General features: G+C 40.8%; 1 protein-coding gene across 1 annotated transcript in view; it reads left to right on the forward strand.

Moving 5' to 3' along the window:
* Positions 1-1,478: 1,478 nt before the first annotated feature.
* ZMYM2 (zinc finger MYM-type containing 2) overlaps positions 1,479-22,793 on the forward strand; it is a 64,591-nt gene continuing 43,276 nt past the window's right edge. Inside the window, exons 1-5 of the mRNA XM_056858669.1 lie at positions 1,479-1,594; positions 8,273-8,765; positions 9,027-9,120; positions 18,879-19,164; positions 20,898-21,063. Coding sequence (XP_056714647.1) covers positions 8,346-8,765; positions 9,027-9,120; positions 18,879-19,164; positions 20,898-21,063 — 966 coding nt within the window. The 5' untranslated portion in view covers positions 1,479-1,594; positions 8,273-8,345. The remainder of the gene's footprint in view (positions 1,595-8,272; positions 8,766-9,026; positions 9,121-18,878; positions 19,165-20,897; positions 21,064-22,793) is intronic.

The following is a 22,793-nucleotide window of genomic DNA, read 5'->3' on the forward strand; positions in this document are numbered from 1 at the left end:
TGAGAGATGCGTAGTAAACGTTGGTCTTGTACCTAGCCATCCTTAAACAAGGGGGAGGCTGACGTCTCATACTGGCACAAAAATGGACTAATGCATATCTACTTTTGATCAACAGGTTCAGTTTTTCAAACTAGAAGTTTGCTTTTACACAGCAGACCAAAATAGTGATGAGAGAAGTCATTTTAATAACAGTATTGAATAACATAACTAATGGGGTAACCATAATCAGCATAAAACTGGGTAGAGTATGTCATACATATGGTCCATGTGCCTATTTGTGGTTGTTCAATGGAAATTTTCAGTCTTTAAGTATAGACTAGGGTATACTAGGAGTAGTGATGTCTTACCTATGTAATACTGCTAAAAGATACAAAGAAGAATATATACTGTATAAATTTACTTTATGCTATGGGGAGTCATGGAGTGAATTTTTATCAGGACTGGGTTAAACTGTAAAATCCTTTGGATCCACTATTCTTAGTTTAAAACCTCCAAATATTTATGCGGTTACTAAAGTGAAATAAACAAAATGCTTGGGAAATGAATTAGTGATTTAGAAGCTTTAAGTTTATGGGAATCTTTCTGTTTCACCTCCTTGGAAAAATGCACGCCTCTGGAGAATAGTAAGGGAACCAGAACTAGTTACATTGCAGTATTACTAATTAATGATAGTGTGCCTTATACCTTCCTTAGGCTCTCTGACACTTGTTTTGAGAAATATCGCTGTGTAATAGTAAACAAATGTAGTCAGTAACACTTACCAACCTTTTCATTTCTACATAGGAAAAAAAACACTTGAGCTTTTTCCTGAGGCCTTATTAAAATTCTCAACCAAAAATTTAGAAAATTTGGACCATACTGGGAAACAAAATTCCTCTGAAGTAATCTCTTGAAAGGAGTGAAATGTTTTCTAAGTGAGAGTTCACTCTTAAAATGTGTGGTATGAAGATTCTTACGTAAATCTACGGTGTTATTTAATTCCTATGCATACTGAAGACACATGAAGCTGCCTTATATTGAATCAGACCCTGGGTCCATCGAAGTCAGTATTGTCTACTCAGACCAGCAGTGGCTCTCCAGGGTCTCAGGCAGAGGACTTTCACATCACCTACTTGCCTAGTCCCTTTAACTGGAGATGCCAGGGATTGAACCTGGGGCCTTCTGCGTGCCAAGTTGATGCTCTGCCACTGAGCCACAGCCCCTCCACATATAGACATATGATCTCTGTCAGAAAATGCACTAGCATGTTGGGATTTTACAGCTGGTTCCTAACTGGTAGCACAGACTAGCAAACCAAGAAGAGATGGGTTGGCGAAATAGACGTTAAAGGGAGTCGTCTTGCCTTAATAAACGTGACAGCATTTCCAGGTGGCATAGAACTTTAGTAATTTTAAATTACTGGATTACGAGGATAGCTTAAGTTGCCTGTGGCTAAAGTAGGGAATAATGCATTTTTAATATGGATTGAATCTTTTTCAGGTTACATATTTTAAGCCAAAAGGCCTCAGTCTCCTTGGACAAGAGTTGCGTTTCCAGCACAGACAAAACACTAGGACATCTTAAATTCACCAGATTGCTGCAGTTTTCTGAATGGGTAAGTGTTTTTATTGGGAATATATAATTCCTTGTAATGTACCAGTACATTTAAAATGGTAAAATCAGTCGTGATGACGATCTCTAAAAGAATCTTTCTAAATTGTTGAGTGGGTTACTGTATAGCAGATCATACAATGCAAGTTGGAACAAAACAATCCTATGTTGATTGGGGCCGAATTGGCATAGCCAACTAGAAAAAAGATTGGGGGGTGATCTGGACAAGTTGAAATATTGATACTCTGTCTTTTATTTTAAAAAGTCTTCAAAGTATTTTACAGTCCCGAATAAAATGTAACGTGTATGGATTTACTCTAAAAATCAGCAAGTCTAAAAGTACTCTGTACAATAAACAAAACTACCAGAAGCACTAAAATAGCAATACCAATTGTATTATTGTTTGCCAAGAGGCTGAGAAAAATAAGTTGGTACTTGGCTCCATATTTGAGACACACTTTGTCTACAAGTCCCTAATTTTTAATAGAAAAGCAAGAGCTCTATTAAGTGTTCAGGAAAAGAACTGAAAATCACTGGCAAGGATCTTAACACTGTTATAAATTGATGCAGTTGCGTTTAGAATATTTTAACAGTTGTATTTGCTCAGCCTTTTGGGGGAAAAAGGAAATACACAACCACAGTCAAGTCATGAAAGGGTAGACAGCTTTTTCCTAGTGCTTAGGCCATTTTAGTTAAAATATGAGTAAGGGGAAACCAAAGGATTGTGAACAACGTGGAGAGAGTGTGTGTTGTGTTCACATCGTTCATAATAGTAAAACTTGTGGGTGTCCAGTGAAGTTGCTTTACAGTAGGATCAGGACCAACTAAGGGATGTAGTACATATTTGTCACGCTCTGGCTCACCCCCTTGGCTTCTGTAGAGGTCCGAGGTGATCTGCGGCGGATCTGGATCCAATGGGTCCTTGCTATCCTTCCCCTCCTTGGCCACCCCCTTTATTCCTGACCCAGTGGATGGGGCAGACTGCTGGGGTAGCTTAGGCCTCAGAATGGGTGAAGGGAAGTTAGACAGCAGCACTTCCCTTTCCTCCACAGTGTCATCTTGTCTGTCTCTCTCCCTTGCGAGGATTACCGAGACTGCCCTCTCCTCCCTGGCCTTTGCCGCAGCTCTCCCTTATATGGGGAAGTTCCCCCCTTTCCCCCTCTTGGCCCCACCCCTCTCTGAGGGCATAAAGGCCCTGCCGGGCTGCCTCAGGGGCAGGTATTTCTGGCCTTTCTAGGATCCATCTCCTGGCTCGGTGGGGATGCTGGCCTCTTGCTTCCCAGTCGGCCTGGCTGCCAGTCTCCACAGCGCCTGGCCTCTTCCCTGTCGGTCCGTCACGCAGGGGAGCAGAGTTGGGGGGGCCGCTGTGCACCTAGCACTGGAATGCCGTGTCTCGCCCTGCTGCGCCTAGTCCTGCGCCCGGGTGAGTACTGCGGCATCCCATGCGGTGCCTGCTGCCCGGCCTCTCCTGGCTGGAGCCGGGCTTGTTGAGCCACCTGCTTGTGGCGTTGGGGATTGTAGGGGTCGGGGCTAGTCCCGAGGCAGGCGTGGCCAGCCGCATCTTGGGACACACTGATGATGGATTTAATGGATTAATTAGTAACAAATCCTTTGTTGAAAAGACTTTCTGTTGCAGATTTATATTTTTAATGCTGCATGCTCCTATCTTTATTTTTCTTGTCGGAGAAGTGGTCCTGGTTAGGAGACACCTTGGAAATATCAGTTCTTGTGAAATGTATGTTATGTTGGCATTTGATTGTGCATTAACTGAGATTAGCTAGCCATATGTTTTATTACAGTTACTGCTTTTTGCACCTTTTAATTTTTAGCAGACTTTATCAGGAATAAAGTCACTTAAAAGATACAACCCTGAAATTCCTCTACTGGTTTCTGTAAAAACATTTAATTAGTGAGGTAATAAACACAAATTTTAATGGAAATCAAAGTGAATTTGATAACTCCTATGATCCTTGTGATAAGTTTGATCCTATGACTTGGCTTCTAAGTTTCCCCTTTGACAGACATTTTTCAGTGGAGAAAAAAACTTAGTGAAAAGGAGGCATAGGTCTTTTATGCATGGATACTTTGACTCACGTTCGCCCCTGGACTGACTTGGTTGTTCCTTGGAGTTATGCATGAGTTTTCAGTCCCTCAGAGTTGCCCTTGGCTCAGGCCATGCAATGTCCAGGTCTTCCTGATCCTGTTTTAACACGATTCTTCACTCTTCCCTGAGATCAGCCCGGGTCGCTGTTACCATGCATAAGCCATTTTAATGATATATCGATATAATCATCATTTGTATCTTCAGAACTAGTAGCATTCTTAATGTAAAGAACTCTAGGAAAACATTATTTTTGAGTCTATTTATCTTGGTCCGTTATACTCTTTGTTAATCATCTAAATCAGTTCCGGTCACCAGACGTTTTCCCCCTACATAATTAAGCCATTTTCTAGGAAAGAAGATGCCTAGACATTAATGATTTGAAACCTATTTGAATTGTCTATTTTAAAAAGATCTCCATTTTGTTTCAGGTAATTTTACATCCAAAATTATTACTGCCATTAATAAGGAGATAAATCTATGCAGATCACTCAAGAATCTTTTATTTCCACATGTGTTAATCTATTAAATGCCCTGTATTGCCTAATAACATAAGATAGAGGCTTGGTTGCTAAATTAGGTAAAAATAAGGGTATCCCTGTTTGATATTCTGTTCTAGCTTGAAGGAACATGAGAAAAAAAGTAACTATTTATCCTGGATGTAGGATTAAGATACGTTTTTATCCAATGAATAAATTCAGAAGGAGAATTAAGTTTCTCTAGTACAGAGGTACTCACTCCTTGTCTTGCAGAGAGTAACATTTGCAATAACACCAACCAGAAGAGCCAAATGACTCGAGTGCCCTGAGTACCACCCCACCAAACACACACATACAATAATATGTAACTATTAATTTTAACTATATAATTATAAATAGAAACTGCAAAGAAGGATAGGGTGGTTGGAGAGGATTGGCCCTTCCATCCTTGACATGACCCCTGGAGCTCAGGAAAGCTTAACAGCTTACCCATCCTCCAGTCTTTCCACCAACAGCTGTTTTAGTGCAGGAGCCACTTGCCAGCAGTAAGCCTTGCCCACTTTCCTCGAACTTGGGGTGGGTACCACATTGGGCAAACGGTGCTCTGAAGAGTCACATATGGAATGCCAAGCTGCCATGGCTCCTGAGCCACTGAGAGAATATCACTGCTCTAGCCATTCCAACAAATCCTATCAAAGCCTTTTTTGTTGTCAAGCAAGAACATGAAAGAACTTTTTAGTTCTGCTTAGCTAATGCAGCTAAACTGAGGCTATCGTATTTTGGTCAAATTATGAGAAGGCAAGAGTCACTAGAGAAGACAGTCATGCTAGGAAAAGTTGAGGGCAGCAGGAAAAGAGGAAGACCCAACAAGAGATGGATGGACTCAATAAAGGAAGACATAGCCCTCAATTTGCAAGACCTGAGCAAGGCTGTCAAAAATAGGACATTTTGGAGGACATTGATTCATAGGGTCGCCATGAGTTGGAAGCGACGGCATTTAACACACACACACAATGTAGCTAATAACTATCCTCCATGAATTTTTCTAAGCTTCTCTCAAAACCAGTGGCCATTGCTGCATCTTTTGGCAGGAAAATCCCTAAGTAAACTATGTATTGTGTGATGTATTTTTTCTGTCTTGAATCTATCAGTCACATTGGGTGATCCCAAGGAAGAAAGTCACTGTACACTATGATTAATTTTATAAATTTGTGTCCTGTCTTTAATTGCTTTCTCAACTAAAATGACCCAGTTGCTTTGGCTGTTCCCTACAGGGGAGGTGTTTCCGCCCTGTAACCAATTTAGGTGCCTTTTTTCATCTTTTCCAGGGCTAAATGTCACTTTATAAGATGGAACAATAATTACTGTATATATTCTGAATGCAGCTATGCTATAACGACATTACTTTTCTGGCTGTCCTACGATCAATTCCTTTGCTAAGCCCTTGCCTCAAATTTGCTTTACTGAATTTGTTTCATTGAGCTGTCTCCCATGACCCCAAATCTTTCTTGGATTACTCATTGCCACTAAGAACTCCCAACCTATATGTCCCATTGCCATTTTTAAGCAGTGAGCATCTGTTGACACTTGTTTAAGTTTAGTCTTATTTGCTGTTTTGTTGCCCACCTTCCCAGTTTAGAGAGAACTATGCAACCCTTTGCACTCTCCTTCAGTTTTCTCTTCTCATCCTGATCCCTTATGAATTAAATATCACCAGCTCCAAAGTAGGTTGTTGGAGACTCCAGGGGTTGCTTCAGTTTTGTGTTTTGTTCTGAGTTTTTTTAAAAATTGGTGGTTAGGTATAAGTGGAAAGAGAAAATAATTCACATTCCACAGTTAATCTGTTGGAGAACCTACCCTCTTATGATAGTTAAATAGTCTCAGAACTCCTAGAAAAGGACTTTTGAAGAAGCTTTCTGGAAGCCCCTGGTGAATATCTCCCCTGTCTGTGTTGACTATCTGTAAGAACTCTAAATAATAAAGTAAGTCTTTACCTTTGCAATGGATGTGATTTTTCTTCATCGAACTTGTGTTTTTATATGTTTAACAACAGTAGCTTTAATCATTTTACCAATTTATCCAGGACTGAGCTGTAATTTCCTAGTCAGTTCCTTCCCTTCCTCACTTCAGGATTCATTTTTTAAAAGCTGGTATGCTGGCTGTTTGTCAGTACATATAAAAAGGCTGATTTTACTGACTGCTGAAGTTCTTTGTCAGAAGATAACCAATGTGATATTTGAGTTTTTCGAGAACTCCTGGGTGTATGTTGACTGGGCTTGATGAGATAAATGTTTATCCACCATCCTGAAAACCACATCTCTTATCACTTCTGTTGGATATGGCTTTCAGTTGCCCTCCTGGGGAAAAAAGACTTTATTCTTATTACTTTAACACCTTTCACAATGAAGACAGATGTAAGAATTTATTCAGCTCTTTTGCAGTCTCACTGTTCTTCTCCAGTAAATCTTTATCTAATGGCCCCAACCGCCTCTCAGTTTTTACTGTTTTATATTTTTACCAATATGCTCTTGAGGTTTTTCTTTGCACATGTCAACTCAGTTTCTCCTCCTTTTTGTTCTTACTTGGGCAAGGCTTCTCCATTTTAAAGGTATTTCTTGCCTTTTATAAGGATCCTTGACCCTGTTTGTTTATAGCATTGGCATTCTGCTGAACTTCTTAGTACCTTTTCCAGTGTGCAATTCCCCCCTTTATTTGTAGTCCACCTTTTTCACTTAGACTCAAGGAGGATTACAGAATACAAAACAGTGTGATTGGACAGCATAAAACTGTCAGTGAACAATATAATAGTACTAACATCTCAGAATTAGAAAACAATGTCAGCAACAAAATGTCCAAGGCAAAGAGTACTATAAATAATGCAGAAAATGGAATCACAAGGTGATACCTACAGTAATCATTGCAGTAGGCTAGAATCCTATTCCATTATAAAGATGCCCTCTTGGACTGTTCCGTTCTCCTGCAGTTCTGATCCCTTTATAAAAATGCCCTCCTGAACTTTTCTGTTTTGTACATTCTCTGGAATGATACAAGTGTGGGAGCTTTTCTGACCTCAGGCAGACCATTCCACAACATGGGGGTCACGGGCTGAGCTGTCTTACCTATTTTCAAGGTGGCACCTTCAGAAGGCCTAGTTCAGATGAGCAAATCTCTTTTAGTAGAGCGTAGCAGAGGGGGTGACCCAGCAGGTATGTAGATCCAAAGCCAATTAAAGGCTTTTTAGTTAATAACCATTATTTTGAGTTAAACCAGGTAACTGTTTGGTAACCACAGCAGAAGGGGTGTAACTTGCATACTGCACCACCTCATAATAGCAACCAGGCTGCAGTGTTGTGCTGCAACTGAAGTTTCTGAATTGACTTCAAGGGCAGGCCCATGTAGAATCCATTATAATAGTCTAGCCTCGAGGTAACCATATACAAGCAAATACAGTCATACCTCGCTTTATTGCGCTTCGCAGATATTGCATTTTTTTCAGTCAACAGCCATCAACATCGAGGTAAAACCCTCTGTCAGCAAAAAGATTATGACTTTGTTTTTTTAGACATAGTGCTATTGTACACTTAATAGACTACAGTATAATGTAACCATAACTTTTACATGCACTGGGAAACTAAAACGTTTGTGTGACTTTATTGCGATATTAGTTTTGATGCGGTGGTCTGGAACTAAACCTGCAATATCTCCAAGGTATGGCTGTGCATTGTGCCCCTCTCCAAATATCCTTTGTATGCAAAGGTGTTATCTGTATCCCCCAATCTCTTTGGACAGCTGTAATTTCTTGTTTGAGGAAGAGTCAGTCAGGCACTCTGCCCAAGCTATCTTAAATGTTGGGGATAGATCTTGATGTTGGGGGCTCCGTGGTTATCAGGCTGGCCTGTGTCTAGATCAAAAAGAAGAATTTTATATAGATTTAGTAGAACAAAGGTATGGCCCTGATCTATTGTGATATTGCTTTGTTTTGAAAACAGACAAATAAACCAGCTACGAAAAGTATAAGTATGCACGTTTTTAAAATGCTTTTTGTGTTAAAATACTTATGACAATTTATTATACTAAAACAGCTTTCCTTCTTTTACAACAGTTTTTTTCTGGAAGGCCTGCAAGGTCTTTGGAAACGGTCCGAACGCTCATCTGGGTTACTGGGACCTACCACAATGGCAACTGGTCTGGCCAATGTAGGAAACTCATTTGGAGGTCCATCTAATTCTCTGGTTTCTAGATCGAAGTTCCAGAATACCTCTGTAGAAGACGATGACGATGTTGTGTTTGTCGAACCTGTACAGCCGCCTCAGACTCCTGCTCCATTAATAACAGATTCTAGAAATGTTGCTTTCAGTTCACCAACTAATGAAGATCATCATGGAAATGACCCCAAAGTAGCAACTCCTTCAAAAGACTTGAGCTCTCAGAAGGGAAGTATAACTGAGACTATTATTATCGATGATGAAGAAGATATGGAAACAAGTCAGGGGCTAGAGAAAAATGATTCCAGTTTCAGTGAACGAAGATTTCCAGAGTGTAAAAACAGAACCAGTGAGATGGAATTCTCAACGCCCAGTTTTTCAAGAAGTAAGGTAAATGCAGGAATAGGTAATAGTGGTATAACCACAGAACCAGACTCTGAAATTCAGATTGCTAATGTTACTACGTTAGAAAGAGGTATGAGCTCTGTGAGTGTTGGCCGTTTAGAAAATACTGAAGGGCGTGACATGAACTTAATGATTACACATGTAACATCACTACAGAATACCAACTTGGGAGATGTATCTAACGGACTGCAGTCAAGTAATTTTGGTGTTAATATACAAACATACACCCCGTCTTTAACTTCACAGACCAAGACTGGTGTAGGACCTTTCAATCCTGGTAGAATGAGCGTAGCTGGAGATGTCTTTCAGAATGGAGAATCTGCGACTCATCACAACCCTGGTAGGTGATAACCTTAAATATCCTGTTCATGAAACTGCTAATATGGATTATGTTATCGAGAGATTCTTAAAAGAAAAATCACAAAGGTGTGCCGATTCTGTCTTGAATAAAGGAAGCTGCCCTATATTGAATCAGACCCTTGGTGCATCAAAGTCAGTATTGTTTACTCAGACTGGCAGTTGCTCTCCAGGGTCTCAGGCTGAGGCCTTTCACATCAACGACCACCTGATCCTTTTAACTGGAGATGCCGGGGATTGAACCTGGGACCTTCAGCATTCCAAGCAGAAGCTCTTCCACTGAGCCGCAGCCCCGCCCCAAATCTTGTGCTCGTCAGGATGGCGCGAGCCGGCGTTCCCTGCCCTGACGGCCAGCTGGGAGGCGGGCGGGGCGCACAGAGCCGGCTCGCGCCGTCCCGATGCGCACGCGCCCAGCCGGCTCTGTGCGGCCCGCCTCCCAGCTGGCCGTCCGGGCGGGGAATGCTGGCTTGCGCCGTCCTGACTCGCACGCGTGGCTCTGTGCGGCCCCGCCCGCCTCTTAGCTGGCCATAGGGGCAGGGAACGCCGGCTCACGCAGTCCCGACGCGTGGCTCTGTGCGGCCCCACCCGCCTTTCAGCTGGCCTTCAGGGTGGGGAACGCCGGCTTGCTCCATCCCGATGCCCACGCGTGACTCTGTGCGGCCCCGCCCGCCTTCCAGCTGGCCGTTGGGGCGGGGAACGCCGGCTTGCGCCGTCCCGACGCTCACGCGCCCAGCCAACATTCACTCCATAAGACAAGTTTTTAGAGGAGGTAAACCAAGATTTTTTCTTGTTTTCCTCCTCTAAAAACTAGGTGCGTCTTATGGTCAGGTGCGTCCTGTGGAGCGAAAAATACGGTATGTTATGTGGAATGCCTTGCCCCACCCCCCAAGGAAAATGTCAAGGCATACCTGCTTCAATAATATATAACAATTTAAAATTTTATCAGCTGCTTTCTTAACTTTGATAAATTAGGCTCATATAAACAGTAATGGAACTTTTTAACTTTACATGTTAATAGTTCACTTATTTTTGAGTTACATTGCTCTAGCTTCTCAATGTATCTTCATATCTAATAATATATTTATTGTGAAACATGTATTAAATCTTTTTCTGTTTGGATTTAATTTTATTAATTTTCAATGATATAATTAAAAAAGACATTCGGTTTTTCCTGAAATTGGTTTATTATGTATAAAGGATGTTAATTTTGCCATAGTCGTATATTCAGTTAACTTATTAATCCATTCATTCAAACTTGGGTATTTCTCTGCCTTCCTTTTTGCTGCATATATTACTCTTGCCACTGTTATCATGTATTTGAATAATTCGCTATTTTGGGGGGGGATATTATTTGGTAAGATATTTAATAGCATATTTTTCAGATCCATTGCAAATTTAAGTTTTAATATCTTGTATTTCATCATATATCATTATCCAATATTTTCTTGTTTTCTGACATATGTCCACCACATATGATAAAATGTTGCATATGTTCTGACACTTCCAACACTTCCCAATATATAGTTTTTGTTTATGTTTATATGTTCTGTTTGTGTACTGAAATAAAACATAACATTTGAAAGAAAGAAAGGGAACACTTGGACGTTTTTCGGCAAGGTTACTACATGGCTCAGCAAGCCAGTCTTTGCTCAGCTGGTATGAGAAAGTGCCACGTAGTTTCAGTGGACTTTGTGAATCGATCCAGCTAATGCCACCCTAGTAAACTTTGTCTCCATAGAGTGTGATATAAGGATGGGATTTTTCAAGGCTCCATTAGTTGATATTCAGCTTAACACAATATTTTAGTCCTGTAGGAAGAAAGGGGCTCATTTTCTATGTACTTGCGAACATAGAGTTGCAGCCTACCTGCAGTCAGTATGTGTTGGAAGGCATGAATTATCCCATGCATTCCTCATACAATTGCTGAAAAATCTGATGCTGAGGGTTGTGGCCCTCTGTGTCTAAAATACCTCATGGGTTGGAGGGCTACAGTGAGGAGGGGGAACTGGGTGAGATCGCTCCTCTTTCCTGTTCTTGGGTTCCACTGGCAGAAGAGCGCAAAGGTGTTATTTTAACCATTTCACCAATCTGTGCATCTTTTTGTCGGTGGAGTTCCCATAGCCCTCAACATCAGGGGGGTCAGACAGGGTTGCTGCAGAAGACAGGAAAGAGGTGTATCTGCCAGCACATTGTTGCTTGCAATTGGTAGGACACAACCTGCAGTCCTTAGAATCCTGTGTGTTTACAGGAAACCTGTAGATGCTGTTAAAAATGTCACCTTTGTTTCTTAAAACCCTCTGTTACATGATCTGATCGCATGCTCTGTTCTGTATCATTACACTCAGGGCTGGGGAGTTCTTACTACATGATATGAAAGAGAAGGAATGATACTGTTCTTAGCAACAGCCCAGTGTTTGTTGCAAACTGTAGTTCTCCCCTGAAAAGTAGGTTTTAATTGTGTACAAGCACATATGCATATACACACAGTCCATAGAATGTTTTTCAAATATTGTATAGTACTACCTAATACAATTCTTGAGATTAAGATGAAGACACCTGATATAAATGTAAGTGCTGCCTGATTTGCCCCCCCCCCCAACCCATTTGTCAACTCAGGGTCCACCACGAACTCATTTTACATTTTACCCTCTCCTTCTCTCTTCATGGATATTCCATACTCCATTTCAGTCCTGAAGAGAAATATGGTCTGCAGATATCTGTTGCGGACTATAGTTGCCATCCAGTTGCAGGCTGTAACTTTGGTCAGACATTTTCAAACTGTTTTGGTGTAACTCTGGCTTCTAAGAATATCATCCCCATCAAACTGCAGTGTGTCTTCCAAAGTGAAGCGAGGAGGTAGGGATTGGCCCACAGGCCCCCACAGTCACCAAATTGAACAATACTTGGTTACCGTGTTGCTTGTTGAAGAACACTTACAATGTTGAAGAACACTTACAGTGCTTGTTATGAAATATGAAGGTCTGGCGCGTCTAAACGAATCATCATGTAAAAACAAAAAAAATCTTAAGTTGTAACAGACTACATTCCAAAATAGAGTGAATTATTTTACTGTAAACAGACTGCAACTGTGGCTTTTGGAAAAATGAAAGTACAGTTAAATGTTTGCTACAGAAAGATTTTATAGCCTGCATTGTGAAATATGACATAAGTAAAAAGTTTGATAAAAAATTACTGTTCTTGAAGAAAGAAAACCTAATGCAAAGGAGTGAATTTTCCAGAATCTAGCCAGTAGCAGAAGATATTGGCCAAACAGTATTGGGTTGAAGAAAAAAGGGGGAACCTAAAATCTGGTGGTGTGTTGTTGTTTTGTTTGATTTTTTTTCTTTTTTTGCTTTGCTGTTTGGGAATAGATTTAAGGCCAGGGTTTTTTTATCAGGAAAAGGACAAAAATGTGAGGGACAGCTGAGAATTAGTTGAGGAGTAGTCAGATGGCCTGAAGAAGTGAAAGATGGTTTCAAGGAATAAAATGGGAAAATGAAAACTTTTCTCCCAGTGGAATGGACTCACTCAAACATTTGTACAGTGAGCAAGATCGTTATATGCCAAAATGAATTCCCAAATCTCATGCTTGTAAAAGCCCTAAATGATGTGCATCAAGCAACTTTTGCACAACAGTATATAAGAGTAATTCTCCACTACCAGTCTGAGAAGTGGACAAGGAATTGCACGGTGCAAAAATGTCCTGTTTATTAACTGCTGCATGCACTGCTCAGCCCTTCTTGGGCTTCTGATATTTTATTAGTCAAGCTCTGCTTGTTTCTAAGCTAGGAGGATTTGAAACTAATGAAAACTGAATTTCTCAAGATGGTACAATTTTCACCTGACCTGCAGTTGCAGACTTGTGAGATAAATGCCGTGTGATCAAGATGGGGTTAACTGGATGTGTTGAAAATTACTGTCGAAATGGCACTTTGGATTCTTAGACTATAAACCTGAGTGGAAATGAAGACAGCCTTGAACAACTTCACTGGCTTCTGTAGAGCTGTTCAGTGTACAAATGATTTTACAACCCTTCACAATCACCCTGTGAAGTGAAGTCTCAGTTACTTATGTTAAAGAGAGATTATTACAAACAGTGTTACCTTTCTCAAGCTTACTCGCTTCATACCACTGAATTCTAGCACGTGTCTTCTAAGTAAGAATTTCTGAGGGAACTGATTACAGTTCCAGGCTATAGCTGTATATCCTAGCTATATGCTATAATAATGTCTGTTAATGCTATTAGATCTATGACTTCTTAGACTGTTGCGCTGCTTTATGTAGATATGGGGGTATTAGCCAAAATATAAGAGTATTAGCCAAAATACCTACTCTTCCTTTCCCTTTGTTAAACATACTGGTAAGTATGCACTAAAGACTAATAAATTAAAACTGAAGTCCAGTATTGCGGAGCTTCATTATTGTAACTCTGATAGTTGCTTCCGAGTGGTACCAAAGTTTAAAATGTGAGGCTTTCCTTGTTCTTCTCTTTAACACTCCCCCTTCCCCTAGTTAGAAAATAGTATAGATAAGTACTTGACGCTATCCAATTAGAAGCTTCATTACTTTCTTACTTTTGTACTAAAATAAGTTATATCACACTTTCAGCAGCAACTCAAGGCACTTTATAAAGCCAGTAATTACTGGTACTACATGACAGATTTTAAAAACCTAGCAAAATTAAATCATCAACTAATTAAAAACAATTATGTACCTCTCTGACTGCAGCAGCATTAAAGATCCATTTACCAACTATGAAAAGTCCTTTTGAATAAAACAGACTTCTAGAGCATTTCTGATCTGGACTAGTATGGGGAGCCCTCCTCACCTCCTTGGGGAAGCCATTCTAGAGGGCTGCTGCCACAACCAAAAAGACCCAGTTAGAGATGTTGGCAGTCTAATGATAGAAGAAGGGAACAGATACAATCTCAACTGGTGTACAGGTTGATTCTGTGAGTCTCAGATACATTGGTCCCAGTTCTTCTAATGCAGCTACCAGTTCCTTGAGTTGAACTTGAAAGAGTAACCAGTAAAGTTATTTCAAAATGCAGGTGATGTGGTCACACCTCTGGACTCTAGTTAACAGGCAAGCAGCTGCAGTTTGTACCATCTGAACCTTTTGGATCATCTTTAAGACAGCCCTGTGTAGAATACAATTGCAGTAGTCAAACCTTAAGATTACAGAAGCCTACATCAACGTGGCTAGATTAACAGAATTCAAGTTGGAAGACTACTTCCTCACAAGAGGGCACCTTGGCCATCTTCTGGGCATGAAGTATGGGTCACTGGGGGTGTGGGGGGAGGTAGTTTGGAATTTCCTGCATTGTGCAGGGGGTTGGACTAGATGACCCTGGTGGTCCCTTCCAACTCTCTGATTCTATGAAAGAAAGCCTTCTTTGTAATTGTATTTAACTTATTTTTCAAGCAGCAAATCAGGGTCAAGTAAAACTCAGCTCTTCACACATGTTCGGTAGCACTCCATTCAAAATCGGTAGTCATGTCCTCTAGATCTTCTGTCTTACAAGTAAGGATGTGTCACTGGCAACCAAGACCAAGAAAATTCATACTCTGGTATTCCCCATTACTATGTATGGGTGTGAAAGTTGGACAGTGAAGAAAGCTGTCAGGAGGAAAGTTGATTCATTTGAAATGTGGTGTTGAAGGAGAGTTTTACAGATATCTTGGACTGCCCAAAAGACCAACCATTGGGTTCTAGATCTAATCAAGCCAGAACTCTCCCTAGAAGCTAAAATCACCAAACTGAGGCTATCATACTTTGCTCACATTATGAGAAGAGTCACTGGAAAAAGGCAGTAATGGTAGGAAAAGTTGAAGACAGTAGGAAAAAAGGAAGACCTAACATTAGAGAGATTGACTCAGTCAAGGAAGCAAGAGCCCTCAATTTGCAGGACCCAAGGCTGTTGATGCTAGGATGTTTCGGAGGTCATTACTTCATAGTGTTGCCGTCACCATGAGTTGAAAGTGACTTGATGGCATTTAACACACATACGTATTCAGTTTCAGCTTGTCCTGGTTAAAGAAGGACCAGTCTCTCCTGCATCTCTCACTGAATTTAAATCGCCTTCTAGTTTGTTTTGGAGAGCCAGCATGGAGTAGTAGTTAAGAGCAGCAGACTCTAGTCTGGAGAACCAGGTTCGGTTCCCACTCCTCCTCATGAAGCCTGCTGGGTGACCTTGGGCTAATCACAGTTCTCTCAGAACTGTCTCAGCCAACGCAGAGGCAGGCAATGGCGAACCACCTCTGAACATCTCTTGCCTTGAAAACCCTACGGGGTCGCCATAAGTCAGCTGTGATTTGATGGCACACACGCACACATGTTTGTTTTGGCATTGTAATTGGTGCGCATCTTTCTTTAGGGAGAGCTCAGTTTATGAATAAGTTGTACGCTTCTACACGCTCCCTTTCCCTTGTATGCCTTCCCTCTCAAGTTTCCTGTTTAATCCTATATATCTTGTGTGTTTTATTGAATTTTTCCTTTAGGGAGCTCAGGCTGGTGTGCATAGCAGGCTGCTCTCCCTTCTCCATTTATTCTCACAAGAGCCTTGTGAGGTAGATGAGGCTGAGATAATACAATTGACACAAGCTTCATGGTAGGACAGGGATTTGAACACACGTTTCCCAGGTCCTATTCTAGTTTAACCATTGCAGCATGGGTTCCCTATCCATAGTTCGTCATAGCATCTGAACTAGCCTCCCATTCTTCCTTAGAAGTTAACCCTAATTTATTGTTTAGGCAATCTGGGGATTTTCAAATGTACCTCTGGTAGATCACCTTTCAGGTTCATTCTGGTAATGGATGTTGCCTGTGCAACTTTGGAGTGACTTGTAAACTTTTAAGGTCTGTGTTGGAGAGATATTGACATAACAGGCTACACAGTTGGTAGTCTATGCGAAACTTAGCTGGTATTAATGATATGGGATCTTTTTAGAATGTACTTCAGTACCCATTTTAGTGCTTGTCTCTTGATTCTTAAAGAAAAACCATTTATCTTTTAGAACCTCTTACTAGGTTTTCCGTTATACTTCGTTTTACTAGTGCAGGCTGCGTACATCAGAAAATTGAAATGGGTCATGTGTCTGAACTGTATGCTGTGCTTTGTGGCATGGGGGAAGTCAGAAAGAGAAGAATCTTGTGGAAGAAGGTATTATTGTTCTAATGAAACAGCTCAATATCTCTTTGTCTTGCTCAGGTCTGCCATGATGAGCCGGCTTTCAGAGGTCAATGTTGTTCTTGTCAATAAAATCTGAAGGAAAATGTTTGTTCAGCTAGGGATCTTATATTATCAGAGGTCGATGTTGTTCTTGTCAATAAAATCTGAAGGAAAAAGTTTTTTCAGATCTTATTTTATCTATCACTTTGTTACAAACCACTGAGAAGTACATGCTAAGAGTTGAAAAAGTCTAAATGTCCTTATCTCAACCAGTGCCTTCATTGACATTGCAGAATGTGGCTTTCCTTTCATCAAGTAGAAAAGAGCAAAAGTCCAGTAGCACGTTAGAGACTAACAAAATTTCTGGCAGCGTATGAGCTTTCCTGAGTGCCAGCTCACTTCTTCGGATACTTCAGGTATCTTTTCTGCTGCTGCAGACAAGACTAACATGGCGCTACCCATCCTGATCTATCTACTTTCATCAAGGGCAGTCATGTTTTGATGTTCTTACTGCTTTATCCTTTCTTTGGAAGTGCCCCCTGGTAACCTGTATGGGGTAAATTAAATTAACCAAAGATCTGCATATTTTGTTTTGGTTTCACTGGTTAACGCTAATAGGGAATAGAATTCTAACAATGGCATAATTTAAGTGCTTACTGAAATGCCTCATTCCTTTACTAAAAATACTGATTCATGTGGAATAATATGTATATGATCACTTCTGCTTCTGTAAGAAAGTGAAGTTGATTCAATGACTAATGCTTAAAATAGAACACAATGCCATTTGGTAATTATAATTTGCTGTTTAGAAATTGATCAAACAGGCTTGGATACTTGAGAGGAGATTTAGTAGCAAAGCATGGATTAAAAAGTAGAAGTTTGTTAGAGGCTAAATCTTTCGAGGCTAGATGCTACAATTTGAAGATAGTCTTCCAAACATAGAGTTAGCATTGTTGATTGCTGGGAACATCGTTACCACTGGAGGCACGGGGGTGGGGGTGGGGAGGTATGAGGAAGAGAACTTCAGTTTCAATTGGAACACATTAGCACTTCCTTATATTGAAATGGTTCTGTTGGTGTATAACAGACTGCTGTGGATGGTAGTTCAGTTTTAGCTGCATTGTGACAGTATTTGTTGGTTGATTCATGTGTCCTATTTTCTGGCTTTGTGTAAAGTAAAGCTCTGGCAAATCTGTGTATAGTTTAATACCAAACATGCAGCACCTGTCTTTGTGTAAGATTAAAAACAAATATGCAGTACCTGAACGGTGTTTATGTATTTCTGTGTTATCACCATCAATGTCTAAATGTTATTTGTAGATGCTTAGTGGAAGTAATAATTGATTCTCACTTCTATCTACTATATTTTGCAGAGAATTCTCTGTTTCTATACTTGAAGAGCATAATGTTTTATATTTGGGAATTGATACCACAGTGTGCAATATACATGCAGGGATACATTGCATGTGTCTTAAAGCAGCAATCAGAACTTGATTCCTTCCTGTCTGACACTGTATTTCCATTATGTGTGTAATTTGTACTCTGGCACTGGTGATGAGAACAAAAATCTTATTTAAGAAGGTGTCCTTGGACTCTTTACCATCTGAATAAGTGCTCTGAATATTGCAATAAATGAGGCCAGGCAGTGTTCCTTTCTTAAGCTATATGTGAAAACCTCATACTTGATTTACTGAACTCATTAAGTTTAGTTGCTGGAGTTGTGGTTCATACAGCAGAAGAAATTAGGACCTTTACTGGAATGTATTATTTGTTTGTTTAAAAAATAAAACACTTCTGAATCTAGATACTCTCACTCTTCAACAATTCAAGATAGCTAAGCAAAGATATTACTGACTTGAATAACCCGAGTAAGCAGTTTAGTTGAGGCTCTGTTTTCAATCCAGGTCAGAGTTATCAAATTAAAAATTGCCAGATCATTTTGTATCAGTATGCTAATTTTCAGCTTTCCCCAGTATGTATTTTTTGGGGGTGGTAACTTTGGAGTGAGGGACCAGTGCTGAGCTTCTTTTTACTACTTCAGTGACCAGTGGAAAACCTCGTTTATTGTTTATTGTTTATTTTTATTTGTTAAAATACTTATTCTTCCTTTCCCATAGTCAACAGTGGCCTAATGTACCATTTTTTACATTATACTGTTATAATTATTATTTATTTACTTGCTTGCGTACTACATTTATATCCCAGCTTTCTTCCCAGTGGGGACTCGAGGCTTTCCAAGGTATTAAATACCACTGAGAAGTCATTTTTTCTCAAATATTTAGTAGAGAACGTTGAGCCTTTACCAAAAATCCATAGTACTTCAACAAAAGACATCAACCCAGTAGATCTTTTTTCAGATTTGGTCCTGTATTTCTTTTAAGGTTGTACCTCTATCTTTGGTATCTTCCTGACATTCAGACCAAAAGATGCTGCTTGTGTTCTGGGTAGATAGACTTGGCTCTCCCTTTACATAAACTCTTAGTGGAATGTTGTTCAGCTTTACTTGCTTGCCAGCATGTTGCCCTAGTAATTTGCTTGGTTAACTTCATTTGTTTTTTATTTCTTAAAGATTCCTGGATATCTCAGTCAGCTTCATTTCCTAGGAATCAGAAGCAACCAGGTGTGGATTCTCTGTCACCGGTGGCCTCCCTTCCTAAACAGGTCTTCCAGCCTCCTGCTCAGCAGCAGCCTTCTAAGCAGGTTAAAGTGACATGTGCTAACTGCAAAAAGCCTTTGCAGAAGGGTCAGACCGCCTTTCAGCGGAAAGGATCGATTCACCTTTTTTGCTCCACTACTTGCCTTTCATCATTCTCGCATAAACCGGCTCCAAAGAAACTCTGTGTTATGTGCAAAAAGTAAGGTCTGCGTCTTACTACTTGATCCTTGTCAGTATTCCTGATGTATTGATCTGAGATGTCTACTGAAATATTGAGTAGTTAGGATGTGAATGGAACTGCCTTTCTCCTAATGTTGTAAGCCAAAAAGGGCTGATGGGCATAGTTGTAAAGCAAAGAAGGCATTTTATACAAAATATAGCTTCTCTTTCATTCACAGTTGTTATTCCTTTCCTTGTATAATTCAGTTCTGCACAGAAACTGAATCTGGCAACTAGGAGCATGCAGATAGTTATAGTCACTCTTGGCTGTTAGCTTCTTCGTTCTTTGGTCGCTATGCCCTCATGTGGCAGTAATAGTGAAAGCTGTAGCTTGAACAGCAAGAGCAAAATCAATATATAGGCTCCAGTGTTCTGGCAATTATAAAAAGCAAAATGGAGTGTCAAGGTGAGAATTGTGGGAAGCATGAATGGGGCGTTTCAGTGTGCTTTGTATAAGTCAGGTTGAGTGGGCATTACTGGGACATGGATGGTGACAGGCTTTCCTGAAGGGTGAGTGAGGGGAAGGGGGGGAGAGAAACAACTTGGTTTTGTTTCTTCAGAATCTACATTCCGGTATATTCAAGTTTTTCTCCAATTGTCACATTGCGGTCACTCAGATATTGTTCATAACTGACCCATCTTGCAGGTCCAGTTCAGACAATTCAGGACCAAGCTGTACTCTGCTGAGTTGGTTCTGAATCTTATCTCTTACAATAGTCTTAACTACAATAGTCTTAAATGGGGTAGGGGAGAGCAGTGAAAGGGAGTGCACGTACTTGATGAGGAGTGGGAAGTTTCTTTCCTCATGACATTTTCTCAGCCATGGTAGTGGAGGAGGAGAGTGGAGAAATCACCTACCCACCATGCTGCAGCCCATGTCTGAATTTCTGCCTCACACCCTCAGCTGGTTATAGCACTTAAAAGACCATGGGCGATCTAATTATGAATCAGTTCCATGTATCAAGGCCCTTGATCTGGTGTTTGAAAAGAGAACAGGTTGTGTTTAGCCATGGTTCTTAAGGTGTGTGTGTAATATGAAACCATGGTTAATGATGGAAAATTACATGGGAGGGTAGAGCATGTGTGCCCTTGGGGCTAGGCTAGTTCTTGTTTTGCAGATCATGGTCTGGACTTGCCCTTAGTCTTGTAGTTCAGAATTGGCATTGCAGAGATGGCCTGAGTCTTGTTTTTCACTTGAAAACTTCAGTACCACCTCTTCAAACTCAAAACAACAAAAGGTATCACTACTCAGCTAACATAGAGCTCGAAGGATCAAAATTATTTGTCCTCTTAACCCTAAACAGTTTAGTATTGAAATGTAAATATCTATGTTATTTGTTTTGTACTCATTGTAATGTCAAATTATTCCCTCTTTTTAGTTAAATAATTAGAACTTCTAGAAAATTAGGATCAGTATATAAATATGGTGTGGATTTTGTATCGTGAAACGTAAATATAAAGATTTTCAGAAAGTTATGAATGTATAACTGACAGAAGCAAACCACTGTTCTGTCTAGCTCAGTATTGTCTATGACACGGCACAGCCATAGTCTTTGGTAGGGACTGATCTTCCTCAACAGCTCTTGTTCATTACCTTGAGATTTTTAGAGACTAAGCCAGGGATCTTAAGCATGTAACACTTGTGCTGTAAGGCTGGGCCATGGCCTTGTCCTTTATGGTTTTTTGTGATAGTGGCTATTTTTCATCTTTCAGAGATATAACAACAATGAAAGGTACCATTGTTGCTCAGGTTGATTCAAGTGAGTCCTTCCAGGAGTTTTGCAGTACATCATGCTTGTCCTTCTATGAAGACAAACAGAATCCCTCGAAAGGAATCTTAAATAAGTCAAGATGCACAATCTGTGGTAAACTAACAGAGGTTTGTTTGCATTTTTCATATTCATTAAGATGTAACTGTTATTGCATGAGCAAAATCCACTGATAGTTTAATTAATTGATCTGGGTAGGATTTCTTAACGGGGCAAATTTTACTCAGATTAATTGATACTGCATGTGTTGGTTAGTGCTCTGGAACTGCGTGAGTTAATTACATTGATGGGTTTTATGGCTGTGTAGAACGATCTTGGCAACTTCGAGAGCTACAAAATAGAGATGAAAATCTCCTACCCAGGGACATAGGCTCAGACTGCCCATGCTCTGGGGGAGGAGCTGCTCTTCTCCCACTCAATTGTTTTTTGTCTGGCACAGCAGAGACATTGTTAGGGAACTTCTCTGAGGACTTCCTTCTCAGAGCTACTTCACCAGATTTTCATCTTCTGCGTGAGTTCAGTACAATTGGGGAGTTCTGTTTGAGGCTCCCTGGCCTTTTCTTGATTCCATTGTCATCCCTTCATGGCAAGATGACCTCCTTTTAAAAACTGTCCTGACTGGTGACAAACACCCCTCCACTGATGGTCACGACTGCTGTCTACTGTGCCTAGATGAGATTCATAATAAGTCCTGCAAACGTTTCCTTAAGTTCACCCGGCAAGCTTGGAGTAACGGGTAGTCCTGTATATGCTCTTTAATGTTCTGGAACCTATTAGTGGGTTAATTACACTGATGAGCTTCATGCCTGTGCAGAGCAACCAGACCTCTCAATATTGAAAGGGATGATCGAGCCAGCCTCAACATCAGACCTGATGATGCTGTCAGGACCCTCCAAGAGGACTTGGAATCTTCACTTCTGAGACCAAAGAAGGGGAAGGCTAAGTCACCACAACTTGAAATGAAGAAGTAAAAACAGAAGCACAGTCCTCATGACGTTCAGTAACTATGTCTGCAGCTGTCAAGACCTCTCTGGTTCCTACCCTAGACCTAATGGGAGATCCACCTGGAATCTTGCTCACAGCTGAGACCTCTCAAATGCAGATACCAAGGAAGCCTCTTCACACGATCTCTCCCTATTGGAGGGGCAAACTGATGGCTCCTTGGGTGGAGCTCAAGTCAGATGCTTATTCATACTTCCCTTCATGTCCATCATCATATTGGGCATATGAGAGAATGAGACTTTCCCCAGCAACAAGCATTCCTATCCCAGAGTTGCAACTCACCGGGACTGTTGACACAGAGAGGTGTTCCCTCAATACCAAGAGCCCTCACCTAACCTGGGTGGATGCAGGGAACAGAGGTTCACAAATGGTGATCGACAAGTATCTGTGACCTATCTTTCAACAGTGGGGTCATCCAAAGATAGACCTGTTGATGACACTGTCCCATGGGAAATGCTGCAGCTACAGTTCACACACAGGGAGAGGGGGACAGCTCAATAGGAAATGCCTTTGTCAGGATGTTTGCTGTACTCCTTCCCCTGGTCACCAAGGACCTTGAGAAGATAGAGAAGGGTTTGTCTGCATCATAATTCCTTATTTGCCATGTTAACTGGCTCTTGAAAGTCTTGTGTCAAGCCAGGGGCAGCTACATATATCTCACCTGACCTTCTGTTGCAGTAATGGTGCAGGGTCCTACACCTGGTAGCCTAGAGATCCAGCCAGCCCAGTGATCCCAGAAAGTGAAAGGTCCTTATCAAAACCAGAAAGCTTTCCACCAGAAAAATCCTATGAGAGAATGAGGAAGAGTTTCACCATCTTTGCTTTGCAACATGGATGA

The sequence above is a fragment of the Euleptes europaea genome, chromosome 12 (genome assembly GCF_029931775.1).
Source record: "Euleptes europaea isolate rEulEur1 chromosome 12, rEulEur1.hap1, whole genome shotgun sequence".
Taxonomy (NCBI): domain Eukaryota; kingdom Metazoa; phylum Chordata; class Lepidosauria; order Squamata; family Sphaerodactylidae; genus Euleptes; species Euleptes europaea.